Source organism: Drosophila eugracilis, unplaced genomic scaffold, assembly GCF_018153835.1.
Source record: "Drosophila eugracilis isolate 14026-0451.02 unplaced genomic scaffold, ASM1815383v1 contig_648, whole genome shotgun sequence".
Lineage (NCBI taxonomy): Eukaryota > Metazoa > Arthropoda > Insecta > Diptera > Drosophilidae > Drosophila > Drosophila eugracilis.
In genome coordinates, this window is record NW_024573534.1 from 1,201 (window position 1) to 25,683 (window position 24,483).

The window sequence follows — 24,483 nt, forward strand, 5'->3', positions numbered from 1 at the left end:
TTGATGAACAAATGTGCAGCACAAAAATGAAGCACCCTTGCGCCAATACATGCCAAATAAGCCACACAAGTGGGGTATCAAACTATTTGTACTATGCGATTCGTTTGGCTACGCATACCGCTTTGAAGTATACAGCGGTGCAGGAGATAATGTGATCTTGCCTGGTCACCCAGATCTTGGTACTTCGGCTAACATTGTTGTCCGTCTGACACAAAGCGTTCAAAGTTTTAAAAATCATATTATTTACTTTGACAATTTTTATACCTCACTGCCTCTGATGGTGTATCTACGTGCGAAAGGTATTTACAGTCTTGGCACGATTCGAGCAAATCGTATCCCCAATTGTAAGTTACCGAACGAAGGGACCATCAACAAATTGCCAAGAGGTTCTATGATTGAGTACGTAGGTTGCTCATATGGAATTGAACTAACAAATGTTCTGTGGAAAGACAGCAAAGCCGTTCGTTTCTTGTCATCATATGTGGGTGTTAAACCATTTGCAAGGAAGGATCCGCGTCAAGGAACATCAAAAATTCCACGGTTCGACAGAAAATCTAAAAAATACGTTGAAATTGATTGCCCCCAAATTGTTAAGGAGTATAATGCTCACATGGGCGGCGTAGACCTTATGGATGGTTTAATGGGCCGTTACCATATTAGAGCCAAAACTCGGGATGCCGCAACTCGAATTGTTTATCATTTAATTGATATGGCAGTAACGAACTCTTATATATTATACAGACGTATACAAATGGCGAACGAGGCGAACAAGGAAAAAATGTTGGAGCTCCCAGATTTTAAAAAAGCGGTGGCCGAAGGTATGGTAACATACAAATGCAAAAATTTACCAGGTCGTCCATCTACATATAGATCGCCGTGCTCTCAGCTAGTGCGAGCTATAAACTCACCATCCTCTCGGATAGAGCAAACAGCACAGTCTCCACTGTCTCACCGATCACCACAGCTTGGCCTTAAACAAGGAAAAAAATCAAAGCACCCTATATCAAGCTTGCGTTTTGATCAGGTAAACCATTTTCCTCATTGGTTGGAGCGAGAGAGTGGAAAACGTCGTTGCAAATTATGCAAAACATCACAAACACAATGCATTTGCCCTAAATGCAACTTACATTTATGTTGCACATCTAATAAAAACTGTTTCTTAGAGTATCATACCAAAAAATAAAATTTGACATGGCAAAACAAAATTGATTCTTTTTACTCTCAAGTGCCTAAGGGTGCCTTGAGGCACCTATTCAGTTTTTCTCACCTTACAGGTAAAAAAAAAGGTTCTACGTTCTTTTTAATAGCATTTTTGAGTTAAGAAGGCACAAATCAATTTAGAAAAAATTATTTCATTTAATATCTTGCGTTATTGTGGAAAGTGGCATTAGAGGGTTAAAAAAAGGCTGCCAGCTTAATTTCTGGAGCGTTGCCACATACGCCCACAGATGTTAAAAGAAGAGTTGTTAACTATAAAAATGTCCTGCCATTTTAATTTTAAAACTTATTATTTAATTATTTTTTATTTTGTCTTTCTCAAACAAGGTCCTCAGTTCTGATAACGGTTGAAGTCTTGTGCATGAGCTTAAAGTACAATTAAATTTTTAAGGAAATATATATATTTTATTCGATGTAACAGAGCTCTAAATTACTAAAATTTTGGAATGAACGAACACCAACGCAAAATACAGCTATGTATCATGTGGCAGAGGAATCAAAAAAACAAAGATTTATGCGATTGTGACTTGCAGCTCGCTGCAACAACCTCGGAGTCTAACAGCGCTGCGGTCAGTGTGTTCTGAAAATAACTATGCATTCTAAAAACTTTTACAGGTCTTGTAGGATATTTTTGGCACTTAAATATTCAGTCCGGGTGACCGGAAGTCACAATCGGCCACCTTGGAGAAAGCAGCGGTTAGGGCGTGTTCTATTCCAAAATACATATGTGTCTATGCATAAGTATACATTTGTGACGCTCCACGCTATTTTCGGATTACTATAATTAGTACCTGTAGATCAAAGCGGACCTGCGGAAGCAGAATAACCTTGTTTAGATTTAATATATACATTTGTTTATAAATAAATAATTAATATGTATAAGAGTGTGGTAAATTTAAAATCTATTTTATGATTTTTTATTATTAGAGATTAAAGAAATGTTAAGCCTATTTTAAAAAAAACTTGTATAATCATATTGGAATTCATCTCTATTAATCGAATATTACACAGTTATAAGAATTAATCTGAACTAAAATATCAAAAACGTTTATCATGAAATGGCCTTATTTTTAACAATTGTCTAATTCAAGCATTTTACGTGAAACGTAGAACAATATACATATGTATGTATGTAAACGACTTTCGAAAAACAAGAAAATAACTGGTTTCCATAGAGAATCAAAATATACAAACTCGAAAGTTGTAGGGGTTTTTCATTTATCTTCATTTACAGCTGTAACACCACATAAAATAACTACCATGTGATATAAAAAAAGCCTTATCAGAAATATGTATTTTCATTTTATAAAATGAACTCAAATTGGTCTTATATGGAATGACCGATACTAGAAAAATAAGTAAAACACTTATTATTTAATTCTAAAAATTATTATTAATAATAATTTCTGTTGATTAGTTCAACAGATTCGACTTCGTCTCTTCATTTTTTTTCTATTATTGCTTTAAAAAGCTTTTGTAGCTGTAGACTTTGCAAACTCGCTCGGAGATCGTGATCAAGTTGGCTGCTGCAATTTCTTGCGCTCTCTGAGCCATGTCATGATTCACTGAGCCATTCCTTTCCCTGACTCGTTCATAAGCTTGTTTAGCAGTGACTTTTCTATATTGAACATTTTATATAGACTTACGTATATAGAAACTGCTTCAGTTTGGTGCTATAACGCGTTGCGCGTACTTCATTAAACTGTAATCAATTCAGCTCGTGAACTTTTATTCATACTTACATACATACATGCATAAAAATATATTTCCTTATGTTGTTATCATCCTGCTTAAATTATAAATACAAATCTTTTTAAAATCTTTCGTGCCGCAAAAGAATACAGTGAAATTAAAGTTTGTGAAAATTTAATTGGAAAACATGGAGCGCAAAAGAGTTAGCAATATTTTTATATTGTTGCTATCTATAATAATATTTTCAGAATATTCTGCAGTACGTGTCTCAAACTCGCTGAACAATCGTCATATAAAGGGTAAGAAAACAAATTATAAAGATAGAATCATTTATATTTTCCTACAATATTTAATTGTTAACAATGAAATTCACTCTACCGGATGATAGCTTATATTTGGCAATGTTTTTTAAATGTAAAATTCAAAATTTTATGCTTCAACGAATGTAAAAATTAAAATTATATACATAGATACATATAAACATATATATGTATGTACATGACAACAAAAAATTACTAAGGCAAGCGACGTTCACTTTGGCAACACAACTAGTTGGAGAATGTTTCAATTAGACCATACACATATGTATGTATGTATGTATGTACATATTTCAAAACCCACAGTCATGAGAGCCGGCCATTTCTTGCCAAGCCTTGATCACCCTGTACATACATATATACATGTACATGTATATAAGATTTTAATACCTTTTAGGTTAAATCATTGTACTACATATTGTATGTATTTATGTACATATGTATGTGCATATTTTTTTTTTAAACGTTTTATTTGATAACAATAATAATAAAAATAATAAGATACTGGTATGGTATACCATTATGTTCATTTAACGAACTGGTAATTGTACAACAATTTTTGAATAACCTTTTATCCCCTAATATCGAGATGCACATATGTATGTATAATTATGTTAAATATGAGCATATATATATATATATATATATATATATATATATATATATATATATTTGTACATATGTATATATAATGTATGCATTAATTAATTATCCTTCAAAATTCAATACATGTTTACATGCATACATGCCCTAATCACAAAAATTAGGTATAGCTAGTACATAGTATGTCAAGAAACTATTTATAGAAAATTTAAAACCTTTAAAAAAAATATACAGTGTACAGTGGCTCCAAGCTTATTTCGGGCAAGAATAAATGTAGCTATATGTAGGTATTATATAGAATGTGGTTTTGTTTGCACAAGCTTGACACTGTCAAAAACTGGTGTAAGCATATTAAATAATTTTCTAGAATTTTTAAAATGTCTTGAAAGAAATTGACATTTGAGGTCACCTAGTTAACCTCTTTCTTTTTGGGAAAACTGTTGTCGATCTTTGGGAAAGGTTTTCCGTTCCCGACATTTTTTTCTTTTAAGTAGCTCGAAAAAAAAAGAAACTTCGAATATAATTAGTGGAGGTGGCCGTAAACTTAAGGATGACGAAATACTGGACCACCTTTTCATGAGAAAGTTGTACCAAAGGTACCTCTAATATTGACGCGAACCCCTATTTTGGACCTTAAGGAAGAGTGATATACCCTTGTTTTAAATAGTAAGAAGAAACGCTACAGTCGAGAGGCGTGACTGTAAGATACCCGTTACTGTTTTACACAATTTTAAAATATTAATTTTGCTAGTGGAAATTGCCAAAGCGCCACCTTAAAAGCATGTTGAATAACTGATGGTGACGTCATTGACCATGTAAGGCTTTATAGCTTACATTTCTTCATAAATAGCGAAATAATATTTCGATTTAAAAAATTTTTGGTAACTCGACAAAAAATTGTATACAATGTCACACGAAGACATTCATTTTAATATTATGGACGCCAAAGTTTTCCGCGGTCTGTGGGCGTTTTAGTAGGTGTGGCCGAATGAAAACTGGCGTCGAGCTGCATTGGCATCTCTAATACGTGTTTCTAAGTCTAACTTTCTAGATATCATAGTTCCTGAAAATTTGTAGGTCTCCGGGTTTTGTGGGCGTTAAAGTGGGCGCGGCTAAATGGGAAAAAACAATTCACAATGGGGGTATCATAAAGAAACTCATGCCTACATGCCACATTTCTATAACTTATAGTAACCAAGATATCAACTTTTCTACAAACAGAGAAACCCGTCTTCCGAGCTTAATTGGCGTGAGGGTGGGTGTGGCCGGATATCGCACCAATTGCGTAGGGACCTCAAGAATCTTCATGCCGAATCTCATCTTTTTATATCTTATAGCTCTTGAGATCTCAGCTTTCATACAGACAGACGAACATGGCTTAATCGACTTCGATATTGATCCTTCCGCCTGTTACATACTTCTTAACGAATCCAATGTACCCTATTACTCTATGAGTAACGGGTATAAAAAGTTATCCTGTAGGTGCCAAAAAAGTCTTTGCCTTAAGTCCCATCGGATCACCGTCTATTTTGTGATTTTTTTAGTTCAAGTATATAACAGCACTGGGAAATCAATATATTATTTTGATTTTTCAATTTAAAAAGATTTATTTAATTGTTGTAAGAGAGCTTTAAAGCCATATGCTGTTTTAAAATTTTTTTCCATTTTCTAAATGATTAAAATTAGTTTACAACCATTTGGTACGCCCACAAAGCTCGAATGACGGTTTTCGCTTTTTGTAGAAAGGCTGATATCGTGGTAACTAAAAGGGATCGAAATTTGGGATTTGGCTGTATTTTTTTATGATGCCACCAATGAGAATTATTTTTTTTTATAGCCACGCCCACTATAACGCCAAAAATATAAAAATATTTGGAACTATAAGAGCTAGAAAGCCAGGCTTAGGAACACGTATTTAAGCTTAAGTCAGTTTTCTTGTATAACACTTTTTTGTTAATATCTATCGATCTTCCAAAGATTTACAAATCGGAACATTATTTCACTTTATATAATATAAAGAAACCTACGGTAAAAGGCCTCACATAGACAGTGACACAATCAGTTAGTAAACATGCTTTTTTGACAAAAGGTAGAGCTTTGTCTATTCCATCCAGCAAAATGAATATTTGACAATTGTATAATACAGTAACAGTTTCCTCTTGTTGTTTTTTTAACAGCACTGCAAAATCAATATAATATTTCGATTCTTCAATTTACAAAAGGTTTTTTTCTTTATTGCGAGAGGTCCTGGGAGACAAATGCTGTTTTTATATGGTTTCCATTTTTATAATGCTTAAATTTGGATTACAACTTGAAATAAAAAAAAAAAAAAAATCATCCTAAAGTAAGTTATGGACCAAAATGTTAAACCTAGTCGATTTATATGCTCAAAATAGTATTAGTTGCACCACAAAATATTGTTTTTTTTTGTAGTATTTTATGGTCTATTGAGTTGCATTTTTTTATTTTGGAAAGTCAAAGTGTGGCTGGTGTACATACATGAGCTCTATCCTAAGCTCAAATATTTCGAGAAGATACGATTTCGTGAAAAAATTTAATCAAAAATGTTTTACTTGAGGAATGGTCAAATATTTCCAAAAACGTGCCGACATTTAGTAGAATAATAAAATACTAACAGAGCGAAAAAACTATAAATGTTTAGTGTCAAATATGAATAATTTGTGTTATAATTTAAGGAAGTCCTTTGGTTCGCTTAGACCTTCTGTTTTGAGAAATTGTTTGTAGAATTTCTTAATTTTTCATATTTCCTATAAAAACGAAAAAATGAATATCTATTTATGAATAATTTGTGTTATAATTTGAATGTTAATGTAACCATTTAGGTTCGCTATAGACCCGCTTGACTGATTTTGAAGAAATTGTTTGTACGGGTTCAAGGGGGCACCAAACGTGTTTAGAAATCATAAACGAGGAAAATTCGTAAAGTTGGCAACTGTAGCTCCTAACAGCATGAGGGAGCATGTGGCAACTCTCTAAACTCACTAAATAAATTTATCGAATTAAGCTTTTTTTAAACAGTTAAATTTAAAATTTTGTTTATTTGTTTCACGGTTTTTTTATGTTATTCACGTAAGAATTTATGTAAATTGTGAAATTGATGTCATTTTTAAAATCCTAAAATTTTTGTGACTTTCTTAAGGGGCTATATTCATGTTAAAGTTACAGTTTGATTTGTATCTGTGTAGTTTTTTATTAGTACATGTCATTATTTTGCCACAGGTTGCAGGTTTTTACAATGCCTAAAAAGGGTTTTTTTAAGGATTATTTTGGTTTATGATTTTTTTGATTTATTATGTTGTATGGCATGCGAGGTTTCATTTCAAATGTCAAACAGAATGCAAATTAGTATTAAACGCACTTTAAAGGTGACAGGTGCAAGTGCAAGTGACCAGTTGAAATTCACATTTAATTTAAAGTTTTCCCTAAAATTCATTTTTTGTTGTTCTTTTTATTGTGCGGTAAAAAATAAACAACTATTTAATTTAATATTTTGAGTATTTTGTTGTATTATGAAATTTAAGTTTGTTTTTTTTTTCAAACAGTTTTTATTCACTTCAACTTATTATATAGATTTCTTTTGAAATTTAATTTAAGTTTTTAGTTTTCTTTAATTTGTTTTATATTTTTTAAACTTACGATCGCATTTTCTTTGAAGAAAAGGAGCGATATGCAATTGCGCGATATACATTCCAAGCGCAAGTGAAAAGGGAATTTCGGGCTGAGATCCGTTCGTCTAAATCACCTGAACGACGGGAAATACGGTTAGAAAGTTATTGAGTACGCGATACTCACGCCCTTTCGTCTGCGACACATGAACAACGGGAAAGTCGTCGACAAAATGTTCGATCAAGAGTGGTTCGATCTGCATTTTATTATGACAGTAACATTGACTACAGTCTTCATACAAGTGTCGCCATTGGATAAAGTGTATAAAATTTGCACGTATTGCAGCACACTCAAATTAAAGAACGAAACCCCAGGATGTGTTGCTCCAGTGAAAAAGTCAAACTAAATTTGGAGAATCCATGCTTCTCACGGGCATCTCTATGTGGTCTGGTCACGAGTCGAAAAATCTTCTAATTTATTCGTTTACGCACCTGACGGAAAAACAAGAAACATTGTATATCCCAAAGCACTTTAATAAATGTTAAATAGAAACCTAAACGAAAATTAATTTATATATGTACATATTATATTTTGCCTTCGCATGGTACATAAACCATAGAAGACTACAATCAATGCTCACTTTACATTTTTTACTTTTACATGTACATGTATTTAGTCATGTAGTACCTCGCAACGAATCCTTTATTAACTAACTGTATGGACATAATTTTATAACAATGTTTAGATAGTTTATCTTTAATACGTAGGGTATGTACATGTGTATGTATGTTCACTAATTTTCGAACACTATAATGATTAATTTTTATGTATACATAAATAAATACATAATACATATGTAAATAAGTACATACATATACATATGTATGTACGTATATGGTTCGGATATTTATTTAAACATTTATATTGTATAATAAACTACAAACACACATTCTTATTTAGTAATGAATTTGTATCATAGAGGTGCATTGAATCAGTAATTCGAGCTGGACCGATGCAGACCGGTTTTGATAATTCTTTAAAATAAATCTGAAAGTTGAGATGTTTAAAATAACCCAAGCATTTCCTGAACTCCATTTTATACAGGATAGACATAGAGTAAACTGGTATATTGTTTTGTATATAACTATATACAGTTAGTCAAAATTATTCGTCGCAGGGTACTACATGACTAAAAGCATGTTTTTTCTTAATGAAAGAGTAGAAATTGGTCTACTTACCGACCATTACTCAAGTAATACATAAAGTATGTCATGAAACTGTCTACACAAAGGAATATTACTACATTTTTTATTTTGCGTTCAAAAACCAACATTTCATATTAAATGTAAAACTTTAAAAATATGCAGCTATGATAGAGAATCTGTTTTTTTTTTAATAATAATAAGAACAAAACATTTCAATAGGAGCGAATACAAAACAAGAAGAAACGCTATAGTCGAGTGCCGCGACTATAAGATTACTGTTGTATAACATTTTAAAATATTTATTTCTGGACCACCTTTTGTCAGAAAATAGCATGTTGAGTAAGTGATGGTGACGTCACAGCTTATGTGAGACCTTATTTTTTTCACGCGACTTCCGTTGCTTGACGTGTAATCCACTTCCCGCCCAACCTACCGACGGGCGCAGCCATCTGACGTACGTCTCGGAACTGAGTGGATTAATAAAGATACGAGAAAAAGTTAGTTTTTTGCTAAATAGATTAGTACCAAAAGTTTTAAATTGTTAGGAGAAAAATTAAAGGTAATGTTTTAAAGATTATTGTAGTTCGAACATAGTACCCGAAAGGGTTCATGTAGGGCAAAGTTCGAATTACAATGCTTTAAAAATAGAGGAATATAATTACTAGTAATCTTAAGGGGTACGTGGCGACCTAAAATGTCCTGGCTATTAATTTCATCCTTAAGAAGTCTATAGATAAAGACGACACCAAGCATCTTGTTTGTATCCCAGTTGAGGCCGCGGAAAGCAAATATTGATTCGTTCTTTTGGATGGACTCAATAGGACACTAGTGAACCTCAAACTGTGTTAGATACATGATCCGTATTCCAGAATCGAACGAAAGAATTAAAAGTTTTGGTAACATAGAGGTCATTGAACTCCTTTGACCACCTTTTAATGAAACCAAGCACTCCTCTAGCTTTGTTAACCATAAAGGAATTATGGTCGGAAAACTTAAGTTTTTCATCGAGTAAGATGCCAAGATCTTAGACTGCCTTAATTATAAATAAGAAGTGGTAAGATGAGGTTTTAGGCGACAAAAAGTCGCCCGGCATTAAGAGTCGTTAAGATTTAATAAGTTTGCAGTGCACCAGCTCTAAAAATTGTTTGCAATTTCACCTGGAATGAGGCATCGGTATATTTCAGACAGTCTTTGACGTCATCTGCATACATAAGTTCTAGGGAGTCGTTAAAAACCAAAGAAAGGTAATTGATAAGCAGTAGTAGCAGTAGCAGTAGTAGCGTAGAATAAGACAGACATTAAATTTTTAAAAATAACTCGTTGCATTCTACTAGTGAAGTCAGTTGGGAATTCGATAAGATCAAGTTTTCCCAAAAGAAGGTTGTGACTTACGAAGTTACTGAAGTCAGTGTAAATGACATCTGTCTAAAGTTTGTTTTGGAAGCCAGTGACCTCTAAAGATGTTAGTCTCAGACGATTGGTTGTGGTAGACCTTTGTTTCATAAAACCATGCTGGCAAGAAGTTATGAAAGATCAACACTAGTGCTGAAAATGAGGCACTTTATTTCGAAAAGTTTCGGTATTACTGATAGTTTAGATATACCTCTGCATTTGATTGTTCTCCCTTCTTGTAAAGGGGAATAATAAGTGACTCTTTCCAGATATTGGTAACGTGGACGTTTCCAAGGAAAGTATAAGTAATTTTAAAAAAAGTTTGACCAGGATAGACGCCCAATACCTAAGCATACAGACCGCTACCCCATCTGGATCTGCCGAAAAGATTGGCTTCACAATCTGAAAATCCTTTATGATTCCACATTCCGACAAGATTGGTCGGGAGATGAGATTGGATCGCGGGATATCATAAGCGTAAGTTTGTGTGGTTGTTATCAAGGATGATTTGAAAAAGGTGATTTAAAAAAAGGAAGAAAAAAAGATTTTCAGAACGATAAGGAAAGGAAAGGTTTTAGATTTACGCTTAGTTTTAACAAAACTATAGAACTGTTTCGGATCCAGAGCAAAAATTGCACGGAGTGTTAGCACGGTAAAGTTGAACCGAACCACGATATAATGCGCATAACTGTCATTGCTACCAGTTCTTAAGTATTTTTTATAAAGTTTTAACTTAATATTTTATAGGTTAGTTTGGTGCCTTATATACCATAAGGGCTTATCCGCCATAGTTACTGATTTAGTGATCCGATTTGAAAAATCGTTGGTAAATCGATAGAATTTGTTATATCAGGTCAAACGAAGTCATGTATTATAATATTATGGATGCCACAGTTTTTCGCGGCTTGTGGGCGTTATAGTGGGCGTGACAGGATGCTAAAATAAACTTGCTCTGCTTTACGAAAACATCAGCGTAATTGTTCTTAGGCTTAGTACATAGTCTCGTATCGATAACAAGATCTAATGTGGGATGATAAGGATCATCAGGGTGTGTGAGAGGTGGAGCTCTGGATATGGATACGGCGCAACCAACCTAAAGAATTCCCTATATGATTAATTTGAGTCAGTGGCATGTCGAACATGCCAGCGGAAAAGTCATGATGTGACGTATGGATAAAAGCTTTAGTGCTATGATTTATGGACCAGGCCTACTGGGGTAAGTTGAAGTCACTCAACACCACCAGGTGATCCAAATCCGATAACATTGACAAGACAGGCTGAATGGCTGTTAGATGCAGCTCATACATCAAGGAATCAGACTTGGACGGAATGTATGAATATGTAATATACAAATTTAACCTAGAGAATGTTATTTTTACTGAAATGAAGTCTAAATCTACAGTTTGAAGATTAACCATATCGGAACAAGTGTCTCTGCGGACACAGAGATTAGGACTCCACCACCAGTTCCGAGAGATCGATCGAGCCTATATGTGGTACATCACATACATACTAGGGAAAGCTTCAAAATTAAGAATTTCTGAAGTCAGCCGAGAAGCTTACCGATAACAAATAAGAAAGCTTATTGCGTAAGCCTCTTGTGTTCTGGTAAGAAAGAGTAATGGATGAGAGGTTAGTTTTTGGGTTGACAGAGGCGTTTACTTGTAGAAGCTTTACTTCCAATGGGCTGCTTTTTTCTTCTTTTTATTCTGACCCTGATGTTCTTTAAGGAATATATAATTTCGAACAGATATCATCAAAAGCCATCGGAGGAAAGCGGATCTTGAAAGATGACACGTTCCTGGCGTAGGAATATTTGTATTTATTAATGTTGTCCACCTTAATATCGGCGTTGAATCTTGCTTGAAAGAAAGCAAAGATGTACCATTACGTATCAGGTGCAAGCCGCGAAATAAAAATTTGTTTCTCTGGTGGAATCCCAATAAGTGGCTTTGGCGGGGCGGGTGATATACCTGGGCTACAACTGGGTGCCGGCCATCCGGACCCTGAGTTCATCTGCTCAGTCAAAGGTTTGAACTTGTAGAACATTTATCACGAGAGGGGCCAATGCGACTACCACGGCCTTTTTATCGGGATCCGAAATGTGAACTATCACCAGCGTCGTCGCGATTGGAGTGAAGCATCTATCGGAGGGAGAAGGGAATTATTGGCATCACAGGCGGTGACCGCGAGCGTCAAATGGTTCATTTTTTTACGCTTAGGAGATTCATTAAAGAATTTTAGATTATTAGAGGAAGGGGAGATAAACAGTAAGAGCGAGAGAGTAAGAGAGAGAATGTTAGCAAGAGCTGAGACGGTATAAGAGAGTAGCATTTGCAGAAAAAAAGTATAAGCGACGGAGAGAGCGTATTTTCTGGAGCTGGGAGATGTAGAAAAGAGATCCGCAACTGTTGTGTAAGAGAGATAAGCGGGAAGACACCTCAAACGATGACATATATTTTTATATTATTGACGCCACAGTTTTCCGCATTTTGTTGGCGTTAGAGAATGATGGTGAAAAAATAATGCTCATTGGGGGCATCATTAGAAACTATTTGCTTAATCCCAACTTTCAATCACTAATAGTTGCCGAGATATCAGCGTTCTCAGAGAATGCGGCTTCATTTTTTCGATGTTGGTGGGCGTAAGAGTAGACGTGGATAATGGTACCACCGCGAGATGCCTGCGCATCTGCCAACGTTGTAACTCTTATAGTTCCTGAGATATCAACCATTTTGGTTTTTTGTCTTTTGTGGGCTTTATATTGGGCGTGGAATAATGAAAATACAACTTCGAGCTGTGGTGGCATCCCAAGAATGTGTATGCTTGATCAGCGTTTGAAAAGCTATTGCTATTGTTATTGTAGAGTCGTAGCAGAAAAACGTAAACTGATCTGCTCTGCTCCGAGCAACGAAAAGTTGAGAGCTATAGTTATAGCAATAGGAGAAAATTAGGAACGAGATGAGAGCAGAGGAAAATAATTTTTTCTTTTGCTATGGCTTTTGGGTATGTTCGTCTTTAAATAAAGTCACACCGTCGATCGCATTATCTAAGAAACACAAGAATCAGAATAGCCCAAACAAAAATAACCGAGAGGCGTGGCAAAAGAAAAATATATTTTGCTTTGCTCTCATCATTTAAAACTACATGCTTAGTACCAACTATCACTTATTGTTACCGAGATATCAGCAGGTCGCGGGAGGATGCTGAAATAAACTGAAATAAATTTGCACAAGTTTGCACTGACTTTTACTTTCTTGAGAAAAGCGGAACTTCACCGTTAGAAATGCTTCTACATACGGTGATATTTTCGCAACTCTTTCATTTATTTGTAAAAAATTTGAAATCGCATCTTAAAGTTAATTTTTAAGATGTTTATAATGTCTTAAATGAAAGTGACCTTTGAGGTCACCTAGTTAACCTCTTTTACAATCTTTTTGGATAAAATTTTTGCAAGTCTTGTGAAAGGTTTTCCGTGCCCAAGAAATTTATTTATGTTTTAAGTCTCGCGGAAAATAAGGGAATCTTAAACTTAAGGTTGGCGAACGAATGGACCACCTTTTCATGAGAAAGCTGTACCAAAGGTTCCTGGAAAACTGGCGCGAACCCCTATGTCGGACCTTAAGGAAGAGTGCTGTTTCCTTGTTTTAAATAAAACAAGAGGAAACGCTATAGTCGAGTGCCGCGACTATAAGATACCCGTTACTGTTTTACACAATTTTAAAATATTAATTTTGTTAGTGGAAATTCACAAGGCGCCACCTATTGTCAGAGGAAGTATGTTGAGTATGCTTATAGTGACGACTCCATGTGGAGCCTTATAACTTTAATTTTCCGATTTGAAAAATCTTTTGTAAATCGATAGATATTAACAGAAATAAGTTACACAAGGTCAAACGAAGGCATTCATAATAATATTATAGACTCCACAGTTTTCCGCGGTTTGTGGGCATTAGAGTGGTCGTGGCCGGATGCAACTTCGTGGCAAGTTGCAGAGGCATCTCCTAAATACGTGTTCCTAAGCAAAATGGTGTAGCTTTTATAGTTTTCGAGATTTTTGCATTTTTGGTTTTGTGGGTTGCGGGTTTTGTGGGCGTTAGAGTGGGCGTGGCGTGATCGGAAAAAAACAATTCGCATTGGGAGCGTCATAGAAACATACATGCTTGATCCGAACTTTCTATCTCTTATAGTTACCGAGATATCAGCTTTTCTAGAAAATCCGAAAACCGTCTTTTGAGCCTTGTGGGCGTATGGGTGGGTGTGGCCGGATAGTAGTAGCACTATAAAATGCGCTGTCATCTAAAGATTATACTTTCTGAATTTCATCTTTCTATCTAAAATAGTTACTGAGATTTCAGCAATTTTAGTTTTTTGCGATTTGTGGGCGTTAGAGTGGGCGTGGCAGGATGCTGTAATAAACTTGCGCTGTCCCGGGACCTCAAGAATCTTCATGCTTAATCTCAGCTTTGTATCTGCTATAGTTCCTGAGATCTCAGCGTTCATACGGACGGACGGACGGACGGACGGACGGACGGACGGACGGACGGACGGACGGACGGACGGACGGACGGACGGACGGACGGACGGACGGACGGACAGACGGACGGACGGACGGACAGACGGACATGGCTCAATCGACTTCGCTATTGATCCTGATCAAGAATATATATACTTTATAGGGTCGCAAAAGCTTCCTTCTATCTGTTACATACTTTTCAACGAATCTAGTATACCCTTTTACTCTTCGAGTAACGGGTATAAAAAGGGCCCTAGAGTATCCTATGGTAGAAGTATTCAAAAAAGTGCTGTTTTCGCCTAAAGGATTTTTCTGGGAATATGTTCAGGAATCCAAAAACTCTTCGTATGATATCCTATTCTATGACGAATCCAAAATAATGATTTTTTTAACAATGGTCCATTCAGAGTTTGCTTCAAAGATATAACAGCACTGGAAAATCAACATAATATTTCGATTTTTAAACACAACAACAACATGTACAACACAAAACCATCGAAAATTTGTGGGACCATCTTAAGCTCAAATTCCGGAAAGATATGATTTCGTGAAAAAATAGTCTCTAATATGTATTTCTTATAATAGGAAAAAAATCACTACTGGTTAGCTTTATCTGATTAGCGTTTATCTCTTTTATTCTCACCACCGCTTTTTTCGACAGTCAGAGAACCAAGCGTTTTTTCAATTCTTGTTCATCCTCTCTTGCTTGACCGTGAGCACCATGGAGATATGTCCAAAACGATCTCTTAAAGCTAACTTACATTATAGAAAGAGTTAACAGTAGATATGAATAAGATTTACAGTTAAGTTGTTTCTTAATTTATCTTACAGTGGGTATTGTACAATATGCTTAAAGTTGTACAGTGGTCCCTAATAGTACTTGTCCTACCACAACTCGGCCATCGTAACAGGATGATCTCCTGATCACAGACAAATTACAAAATCATCAAAAGGGCTATAAATTTTTTATAATTAAAACAAAAATGTTAATACTTACAAATTTAGTGTTTTTTCTACAGTATATTACTTCTTTTTGTTGCCTATCCAAAGCTTTATAGTTTTCAATCGAAATACTTAACCATTACATAACCTCCTTTGCTAAAATTCGTTGGATTTCTGGCTGTCTTATCGTATTGTAGTTTATTATATGCTTGTGCTTTGTCTTGTTTTTTTTTGCTTGGATTATAAACTTATCTCTCATATCTCAGGAACTATAAGAGATAAAATCATGATATTAAGCCTAACGATTCTTGAGGTCCATACTCAGCGCAAGTTTATTTCTGCATCCTGCCACGCCCACTCTTACGCCCTCAAATCACGAAAAACTAAAATTCAGTATTTATAATCTTGGGATGAGAGCGCATCTTATGGTGGAACCATACCTTCGTTTGACCTTAAGTAACTTATTTCTGTCAATCTCTATCGATTTACCAAAAAACTTTCAAATCGGAACATTATTTCGCTATTTATGAAGAAATTTAAGTTATAAGGCATCACATGGGCAGTGACGTCAATATCATTTATTCAACATGCTTTCTCCGAAAATTGGTGGCGGTTTGGGAGTTTTCACTAGCAAAATAAATATTTTACAATTGTGTAAAACAGTAACAGGTATCTTATTATCGCGGCAATCGACTATAGCGTTTCCTTTTGTTTTTTTTATTCTCTCTTCAAGACTGACGACAAGTATTTAAATCTGAGCCTAATACATACATTAAAAATTACGTTTTTTTTTGGAGAACGGCCCTAGCTGTTGTTGCTGCGTGGGGAGATCTCTTCTCCGGAGTCGTGATTGGCTAGTGTTCCATGTTAGAGACCGCGCAAGCTTATTTGTTTTTACATTTTCGATTTCGTCTTTGACAGATCCCACATTTAAATCTCTGTGAATGTTTTCATTCCTTATGTATGTATGTATAAATGTATGTGTGTATGCACCAGTTATAGTTCTCAGTATCTTTGATTGAGTTCGCTGTATTACTTCTAGCTCGGAGCCATATTTCCAAATTGGCTTGAGAACTGCATTGTATAGAAGTACCTTGTTCTCCAATTTTAGCGGAGAATGGGCATTTTTTAACCAATCTAGGCTTCTTGCTTTTAATTAAAGTTGTGTTTTCTTAGCTTCGATGGCAAGTTCGATGGCCAAGTAAGCCGTCTGTCAAGGTGGACTCCAAGATATGTGATTTCAGTTATTTGTGGTATATTAGTATTGTTCACAGATAGTGGGGGCAAGTTTGTCTGTTAAGGGTAAAGGTGACGTATTTGCTTTTTGCTCATTAACCTTTATGCGCCAATGTGCTAGCCATTTCTCTAAAAGCCCGATATGAGCTGATAACTGTTGCGTTGCTCTTATGGGACACTTTGAACGACAGTATCATCAGCAAATGTTGACGGTGTTGCGAGACTGGTTATCGGAAGGTCTGCTATGTAAATTATATATAGTGTTGGTCCAAGCACGATACCTTGAGGTACTCCTGCTTAAATTGGATGGTATTCGGATAGGAAGTCTTTACATCGTACTGCGAAACTTTTATGCACAAGAAATGACTCCAGTATTTCATGGGTGTTCTGTGGAAGCAAGGTTTTAATTTTATAAATTAAGCTGTCCAGCCAGACGCGGTCATTCAGAACATTCAGAAAGTCTGAGAAACAATACTCTCGACTTTCAAATGTATCTCGGAGGTTATTAAATTCACTTGTTCGATGGTTCCGTGTTTCTCGCGAAAACCAAATTGGTGGCTTGGACTGGTAATATGGGACTGTGGGTGTTGCATTGTACGACTAAGCAGCATTTCCAATATTTTTGACAGGCACGGCAGGAGACTGATTGGCCTATATGAAGAAGGCTGAGACTTTTCCTTTCCAGCTTTGTGAATCATAGTTGTTGGGCCAAAGCAGCCTGAGCAAAGACGGACGAGCAGCGGCGGATTTATCAGCAGTTTCTTATTAGTTTTGATTATCTCAGTTTTGCATGCGCTTTACTGTTACTTTGCAGCGAATGCGCTATTGAGAGCTTTGTAGAACTGCTGTAGCTCGATGCTTTTGGTGACCCCGACATGATCACAGCGCTTTTTGAATATTGTAATCAGTTAAAAAGTTCCAATGAAACTTGTTGTTTTTGTTGTAAGTAACCGATCACATACATAAATTACATAATGGAGTCTGGAGCTGATGCCGCTGGATCTGCTGCTGTAAGCAGGGGGAGGATGATGCGGAGACGTCAAGAAGTGACATGTAAAGAAATGGAGAAACTGCATCACAAGGTCAAGGCTGCGATGCGGACCGAGGTCTTGACCATTATGACCTTCGAGACAATGGAGAAGCGTCTGCGTGACTGATTTGCCACGCTTCAGGAAGAGTTGGAGGAGCTGAATTATAGTGAAATCGGAAGTGATTTGTGTTGGAAATTCTTTCAGCTCGCCACGGACGTGCACGTCGACATCCAGGTGGAAGTTGATGGTACCAGTGGTGCTGGTATTTCACTCACTCTATACACGCCTGCTCCCTCATTGCCCCCGTTGCCGATGCCAACATTCAGCGGTGGCTATGCCGAGTGGCCGGATTTCTGCGCCCTGTTTACGACGGCGATTTAAATCCATCCTCACTTGACCAAGATGGAGAAGCTCAGGTGAGTTCCGAGACGGCGGACGAAATTGGAGGATGCCTCCGCATCCACATCATCTTTCAAAAGCTGGATCCTGTCACAAAGGCGAAGTGGGAACACACTCTCGCAGGAAAAAATTAGCCTTCCAACTTGGGGATCTATGGCTCGGTTTTTGCAACAAAGATGCCGTACACTTGAGACTGCGGATTTGGCCTTAGCTTCGCATCTGCCAGCGGATCAAGTGAGCCGACGTTGGCCGTTGAATAATCGTTCGTGCTCATTAATGCTGTGCGGTATCCTGTCCGGCCAATAAGCCTGGCGTTGCGACCTCTCGGGCTGCGCCAGCTAACCCGTTTGTGACCCAGTATAGCCACGTTGAAGCAGTGTTCTTTCCAACCGCCAACATTCTCGTTCGTTGCCGATCATGAGAGTTTTTTCCCTGCCGAGCGCTACGTTATTCTGGCTATCTACGTTTACGGTATGCATTGAGGCAGCTGTGGCGTCTCACATCGCATAGTGTCAACCTGGTCAGAACATTGATGTCTCCAACTGGAAGGCTCCTGCTAATGTGGTTCTGGCTTGTTTTTTGATCTGCTTTCAGTTGGGCAAATCCAAATAGGAGACGGTCTGACACTTATGCAGAATATGCGCTTCGGATGGGTAGTTTCTGGTTTCAGCGGTCTCCTGCTTCCGGAGCTCCACCTGCTACTCTCGCGTGACTGAGGAGGTTCAGCTGAAGAAGCTGAACGATCGTCTGGCCACCTATATTGACCGTGTGCGTAACTTGGGGACAGAGAATTCCCGCCTCAACATAGAGGTGCAGACCACCAGGGAAACGGTCACCCGCGAGACGACCAATCTCAAGAACATGTCCGAGGCTGAGCTGCTGGAGACGCGTCGTCTTCTGGATAATATGACCAGGGGTCTTGCCCGTGACGAGATCGATATCAAGCGTCTGTGGGAGGAAAACCGTCTGAAAAAGGAAACCAAGGAGTGCAGCACTTCTGAGGAAAATGCCCGCATGTCCGAGTCGCGTTTCAATGAGCTGAGCAAATTCAACCTGGCCAATGCCGATCGGAAGAAAATTACTGATGAACTGATCGTTATGACGAAGGAGTTGGATCATCAAGAGAAGGAACTAGATAACACTTGTGACCGTCACGGCCAAGAGGTGGCTGAGAACGAGAAGGAGCTTATTCGACTGCGCGAAGCGATGACCCATTAACTGAGTACCAGGGCATCGAGGTCTCATTGGATTTGGAAATCGCTACCTACGACAAGGACTACTATGTGTCAGCTAAAGCCAAAGGCAATGTGGAAAACAAGGAAATCCCTCGGGATCGATTTCCTTGTTCTCCACATTGCAAGGAAATAAGGAAAACGATGAGGTGACTATTGGAGGCTAACAGCTGCAGCGGTTTTGATCAACGACGGCGGTCTATCGACCACCTACAAGTTCCATCGTTCTGCAAAAACTGAACCTTGTTGCCGTACTAAGGATAGTTGTTGGAACGACAAGGTGTGAGGTGTCTAGGCTGTGTCTGATACCCTTCAAGGACTTTCAACGGGAGGAGCACGTTGGGCCAAGCAGCCAAAGCAAAGACAAATAAGCAGCGGCGGACTTATCAGCAGTTTCTAATATGTTTTGATTATCTCAGTTTCGCATGCGCTTTACTGCTACTTTCCAGCGCATGCGCTATTGGGAGCTTTGTGGAACTGCTGTAGCTCGAAGCTATTATTGTTAAACTGTACTTCTTGGCATTCGGCGTGCCTATCTCTCTATCTGTCTATCTGTCTATCTGTCTATTTTTCTGTCTGTCTATCTGTCTATCTGTCTATCTGTCTATCTGTCTATCTGTCTATCTGTCTATCTGTCTATCTGTCTATCTGTCTATCTGTCTATCTGTCTATCTGTCTATCTGTCTACCTGTCTATCTGTCTATCTGTCTATCTGTCTATCTGTCTATCTGTCTATCTGTCTATCTGTCTATCTGTCTATCTGTCTATCTGTCTATCTGTCTATCTGTCTATCTGTCTATCTGTCTATCTGTCTATCTGTCTATCTGTCTATCTGTCTATCTGTCTATCTGTCTATCTGTCTATCTGTCTATCTGTCTATCTGTCTATCTGTCTATCTGTCTATCTGTCTATCTGTCTATCTGTCTCTCTGTCTATCTGTCTATCTGTCTATCTGTCTATCTGTCTATCTGTCTATATGTCTATCTGTCTATCTGTCTATCTGTCTATCTGTCTATCTGTCTATCTGTCTATCTGTCTATCTGTCTATCTGTCTATCTGTCTATCTGTCTATCTGTCTATCTGTCTATATGTCTATCTGTCTATCTGTCTATCTGTCTATCTGTCTATCTGTCTATGTGTCTATCTGTCTATCTGTTTATCTGTCTATCTGTCTATCTGTCTATCTGTCTATCTGTCTATCTGTCTATCTGTCTATCTGTCTATATGTCTATCTGTCTATCTGTCTATCTGTCTATCTGTCTATCTGTCTATCTGTCTATCTGTCTATCTGTCTATCTGTCTATCTGACTATCTGTCTATGTGTCTAACGGTCGATCTGTCTAACTACTTGTCTATATGTCTATTTTTCTATTTGCTTATCTATGTATCAGTCCATCTGTCTATCTGTCTATCTGTCTATCTGTCTATCTGTCTATCTGTCTATCTGTCTATCTGTCTATCTTTCTATCTGTCTATCTGTCTATCTGTCTATCTGTCTATCTGTCTATCTGTCTATCTGTCTATCTGTCTATCTGTCTATCTGTCTATCTGTCTATCTGTCTATCTGTCTATCTGTCTATCTGTCTATCTGTCATCTGTCATCTGTCTAACTGTCTACCTGTGTATCTGTATATCTGTATATCTGCCTATCTGTCTATCTGTCTATCTATCTATCTGACTATCTGTCTATATGTCTATGTGTCTATCTGTCTATCTGTATATCTGTCTATCTGTCTATCTGTCTATCTGTCTATCTGTCTATCTGTCTATCTGTCTTTCTATCGATCCGTCTATATGTTTATTCATCTATCAGTCTATCTGTCTATCTGTCTATCTGACTATCTGTCTATGTGTCTAACGGTCGATCTGTCTAACTATTTGTCTATATGTCTATTTTTCTATTTGCTTATCTATGTATCAGTCCATCTGTATATCTGTCTATCTGTCTATCTGTCTATTTGTCTATCTGTCTATCTGTCTATCTGTCTATCTGTCTATCTGTCTATCTGTCTATCTGTCTATCTGTCTATCTGTCTATCTGTCTATCTATCTGTCTATCTGTCTATCTGTCTATCTGTCTATCTGTCTATCTGTCTATCTGTCTATCTGTCTATCTGTCTATCTGTCTATCTGTCTATCTATCTGTCTATCTATCTATCTGTCTATCTGTCTATCTGTCTATCTGTCTATCTGTCTATCTGTCTATCTGTCTATCTGTCTATCTGTCTATCTGTCTATCTGTCTATCTGTCTATCTGTTTATCTGTCTATCTGTCTATCTGTCTATCTGTCTATCTGTCTATCTGTCTATCTGTCTATCTTGTCTATCTGTCTATCTGTCTATCTGTCTATCTGTCTATCTGTCTATCTGTCTATCTGTCTATCTGTCTATATCTGTCTATCTGTCTATCTGTCTATCTGTCTATCTGTCTATCTGTCTTTCTGTCTATCTGTCTATCTGTCTATCTGTCTATCTGTCTATCTGTCTATCTGTCTAACTGTCTATCTGTGTATCTGTATATCTGTATATCTGTCTATCTGTCTATCTGTCTATCTGTCTATCTGACTATCTGTCTATATGTCTATGTGTCTATCTGTCTATCTGTCTATCTGTCTATCTGTCTATCTGTCTATCTGTCTATCTGTCTATCTGTCTATCTGTCTATCTGTCTATCTGTCTATCTGTCTATCTGTCTATCTGTCTATCTGTCTATCTGTCTATCTGTCTATCTGTCTATCTGTCTATCTGTCTATCTGTCTATCTGTCTATCTGTCTATCTGTCTATCTGTCTATCTGTCTATCTGTCTATATCTGTCTATCTGTCTATCTGTCTATCTGTCTATCTGTCTATCTGTCTATCTGTCTATCTGTCTATCTGTCTATCTGTCTATCTGTCTATCTGTCTATCTGTCTATCTGTCTATCTGTCTATCTGTCTATCTGTCTATCTGTCTATCTGTCTATCTGCCTATCTGTCTATCTGTCTATCTGTCTATCTGTCTATCTGTCTATCTGTCTATCTGTCTATCTGTCTATCTGTCTATCTGTCTATCTGTCTATCTGTCTATCTGTCTATCTGTCTATCTGTCTATCTTGTCTATCTGTCTATCTGTCTATCTGTCTATCTGTCTATCTGTCTATCTGTCTATCTGTCTATCTGTCTATCTGTCTATCATCTGTCTATCTGTCTATCTGTCTATCTGTCTATCTGTCTATCTGTCTATCTGTCTATCTGTCTTTCTGTCTATCTGTCTATCTGTCTATCTGTCTATCTGTCTATCTGTCTATCTGTCTATCTGTCTATCTGTCTATCTGTCTATCTGTCTATCTGTCTATCTGTCTATCTGTCTATCTGTCTATCTGTCTATCTGTCTATCTGTCTATCTGTCTATCTGTCTATCTGTCTATTCTGTCTATCTGTCTATCTGTCTATCTGTCTATCTGTCTATCTGTCTATCTGTCTATCTGTCTATCTGTCTATCTGTCTATCTGTCTATCTGTCTATCTGTCTATCTGTCTATCTGTCTATCTGTCTATCTGTCTATCTGTCTATCTGTCTATCTGTCTATCTGTCTATCTGTCTATCTGTCTATCTGTCTATCTGTCTATCTGTCTATCTGTCTATCTGTCTATCTGTCTATCTGTCTATCTGTCTATCTGTCTATCTGTCTATCTGTCTATCTGTCTATCTGTCTATCTGTCTTTCTATCGATCCGTCTATCTGTTTATCTGTCTATCTGTCTATCTGTCTATCTGTCTATCTGACTATCTGTCTATCTGTCTAACGGTCGATCTGTCTAACTACTTGTCTATATGTCTATTTTTCTATTTGTCTATCATGTATCAGTCCATCTGTCTATCTGTCTATCTGTCTATCTGTCTATCTGTCTATCTGTCTATCTGTCTATCTGTCTATCTGTCTATCTGTCTATCTGTCTATCTGTCTATCTGTCTATCTGTCTATCTGTCTATCTGTCTATCTGTCTATCTGTCTATCTGTCTATCTGTCTATCTGTCTATCTGTCTATCTGTCTATCTGTCTACTGTCTATCTGTGTATCTGTCTATCTGTCTATCTGTCTATCTGTCTATCTGTCTATCTGTCTATCTGTCTATCTGTCTATCTGTCTTTCTGTCTCTCTGTCTATCTGTCTATCTGTCTATCTGTCTATCTGTCTATCTGTCTATCTGTCTATCTGTCTATCTGTCTATCTGTCTATCTGTCTATCTGTCTATCTGTCTATCTGTCTATCTGTCTATCTGTCTATCTGTCATCTGTCATCTGTCTAACTGTCTACCTGTGTATCTGTATATCTGTATATCTGCCTATCTGTCTATCTATCTATCTGACTATCTGTCTATATGTCTATGTGTCTATCTGTCTATCTGTCTATCTGTATATCTGTCTATCTGTCTATCTGTCTATCTGTCTATCTGTCTATCTGTCTATCTGTCTATCTGTCTATCTGTCTATCTGTCTATCTGTCTATCTGTCTATCTGTCTTTCTATCGATCCGTCTATATGTTTATTCATCTATCTGTCTATCTGTCTATCTGTCTATCTGACTATCTGTCTATGTGTCTAACGGTCGATCTGTCTAACTATTTGTCTATATGTCTATTTTTCTATTTGCTTATCTATGTATCAGTCCATCTGTATATCTGTCTATCTGTCTATCTGTCTATTTGTCTATCTGTCTATCTGTCTATCTGTCTATCTGTCTATCTGTCTATCTGTCTATCTGTCTATCTGTCTATCTGTCTATCTGTCTATCTGTCTATCTGTCTATCTGTCTATCTGTCTATCTGTCTATCTGTCTATCTGTCTATCTGTCTATCTGTCTATCTGTCTATCTGTCTATCTGTCTATCTGTCTATCTGTCTATCTGCCTATCTGTCTATCTGTCTATCTGTCTATCTGTCTATCTGTCTATCTGTCTATCTGTCTATCTGTCTATCTGTCTATCTGTCTATCTGTCTATCTGTCTATCTGTCTATCTGTCTATCTGTCTATCTGACTATCTGTATATCTGTTCCTATCTGTCTATCTGTCTATCTGTCTATCTGTCTATCTG

At 37.0% G+C, this 24,483-nt stretch overlaps 1 protein-coding gene and 2 long non-coding RNA genes across 3 annotated transcripts; 2 read left to right on the plus strand and 1 right to left on the minus strand.

The window, feature by feature from the left end:
* The first annotated feature begins 2,564 nt into the window (after positions 1-2,564).
* LOC108118119 lies at positions 2,565-8,009 on the plus strand. Its single transcript, XR_001772914.2, has 2 exons — positions 2,565-3,209; positions 7,507-8,009. It is a non-coding gene; the product is annotated as an uncharacterized LOC108118119 (long non-coding RNA).
* LOC108118118 lies at positions 7,705-8,926 on the minus strand. Its single transcript, XR_001772913.2, has 2 exons — positions 8,696-8,926; positions 7,705-7,948 (listed from the first exon to the last, which is right to left on the minus strand). It is a non-coding gene; the product is annotated as an uncharacterized LOC108118118 (long non-coding RNA).
* Positions 8,927-17,809: 8,883 nt separating this feature from the next.
* Positions 17,810-19,396, plus strand: LOC121530379 (lamin Dm0-like). The gene is made up of 2 exons (XM_041819370.1): positions 17,810-17,897; positions 18,849-19,396. The coding sequence occupies exons 1-2, from the start codon at positions 17,810-17,812 to the stop codon at positions 19,394-19,396; spliced, it is 636 nt and encodes a 211-aa protein (XP_041675304.1).
* The last annotated feature ends 5,087 nt before the right edge of the window (positions 19,397-24,483 follow it).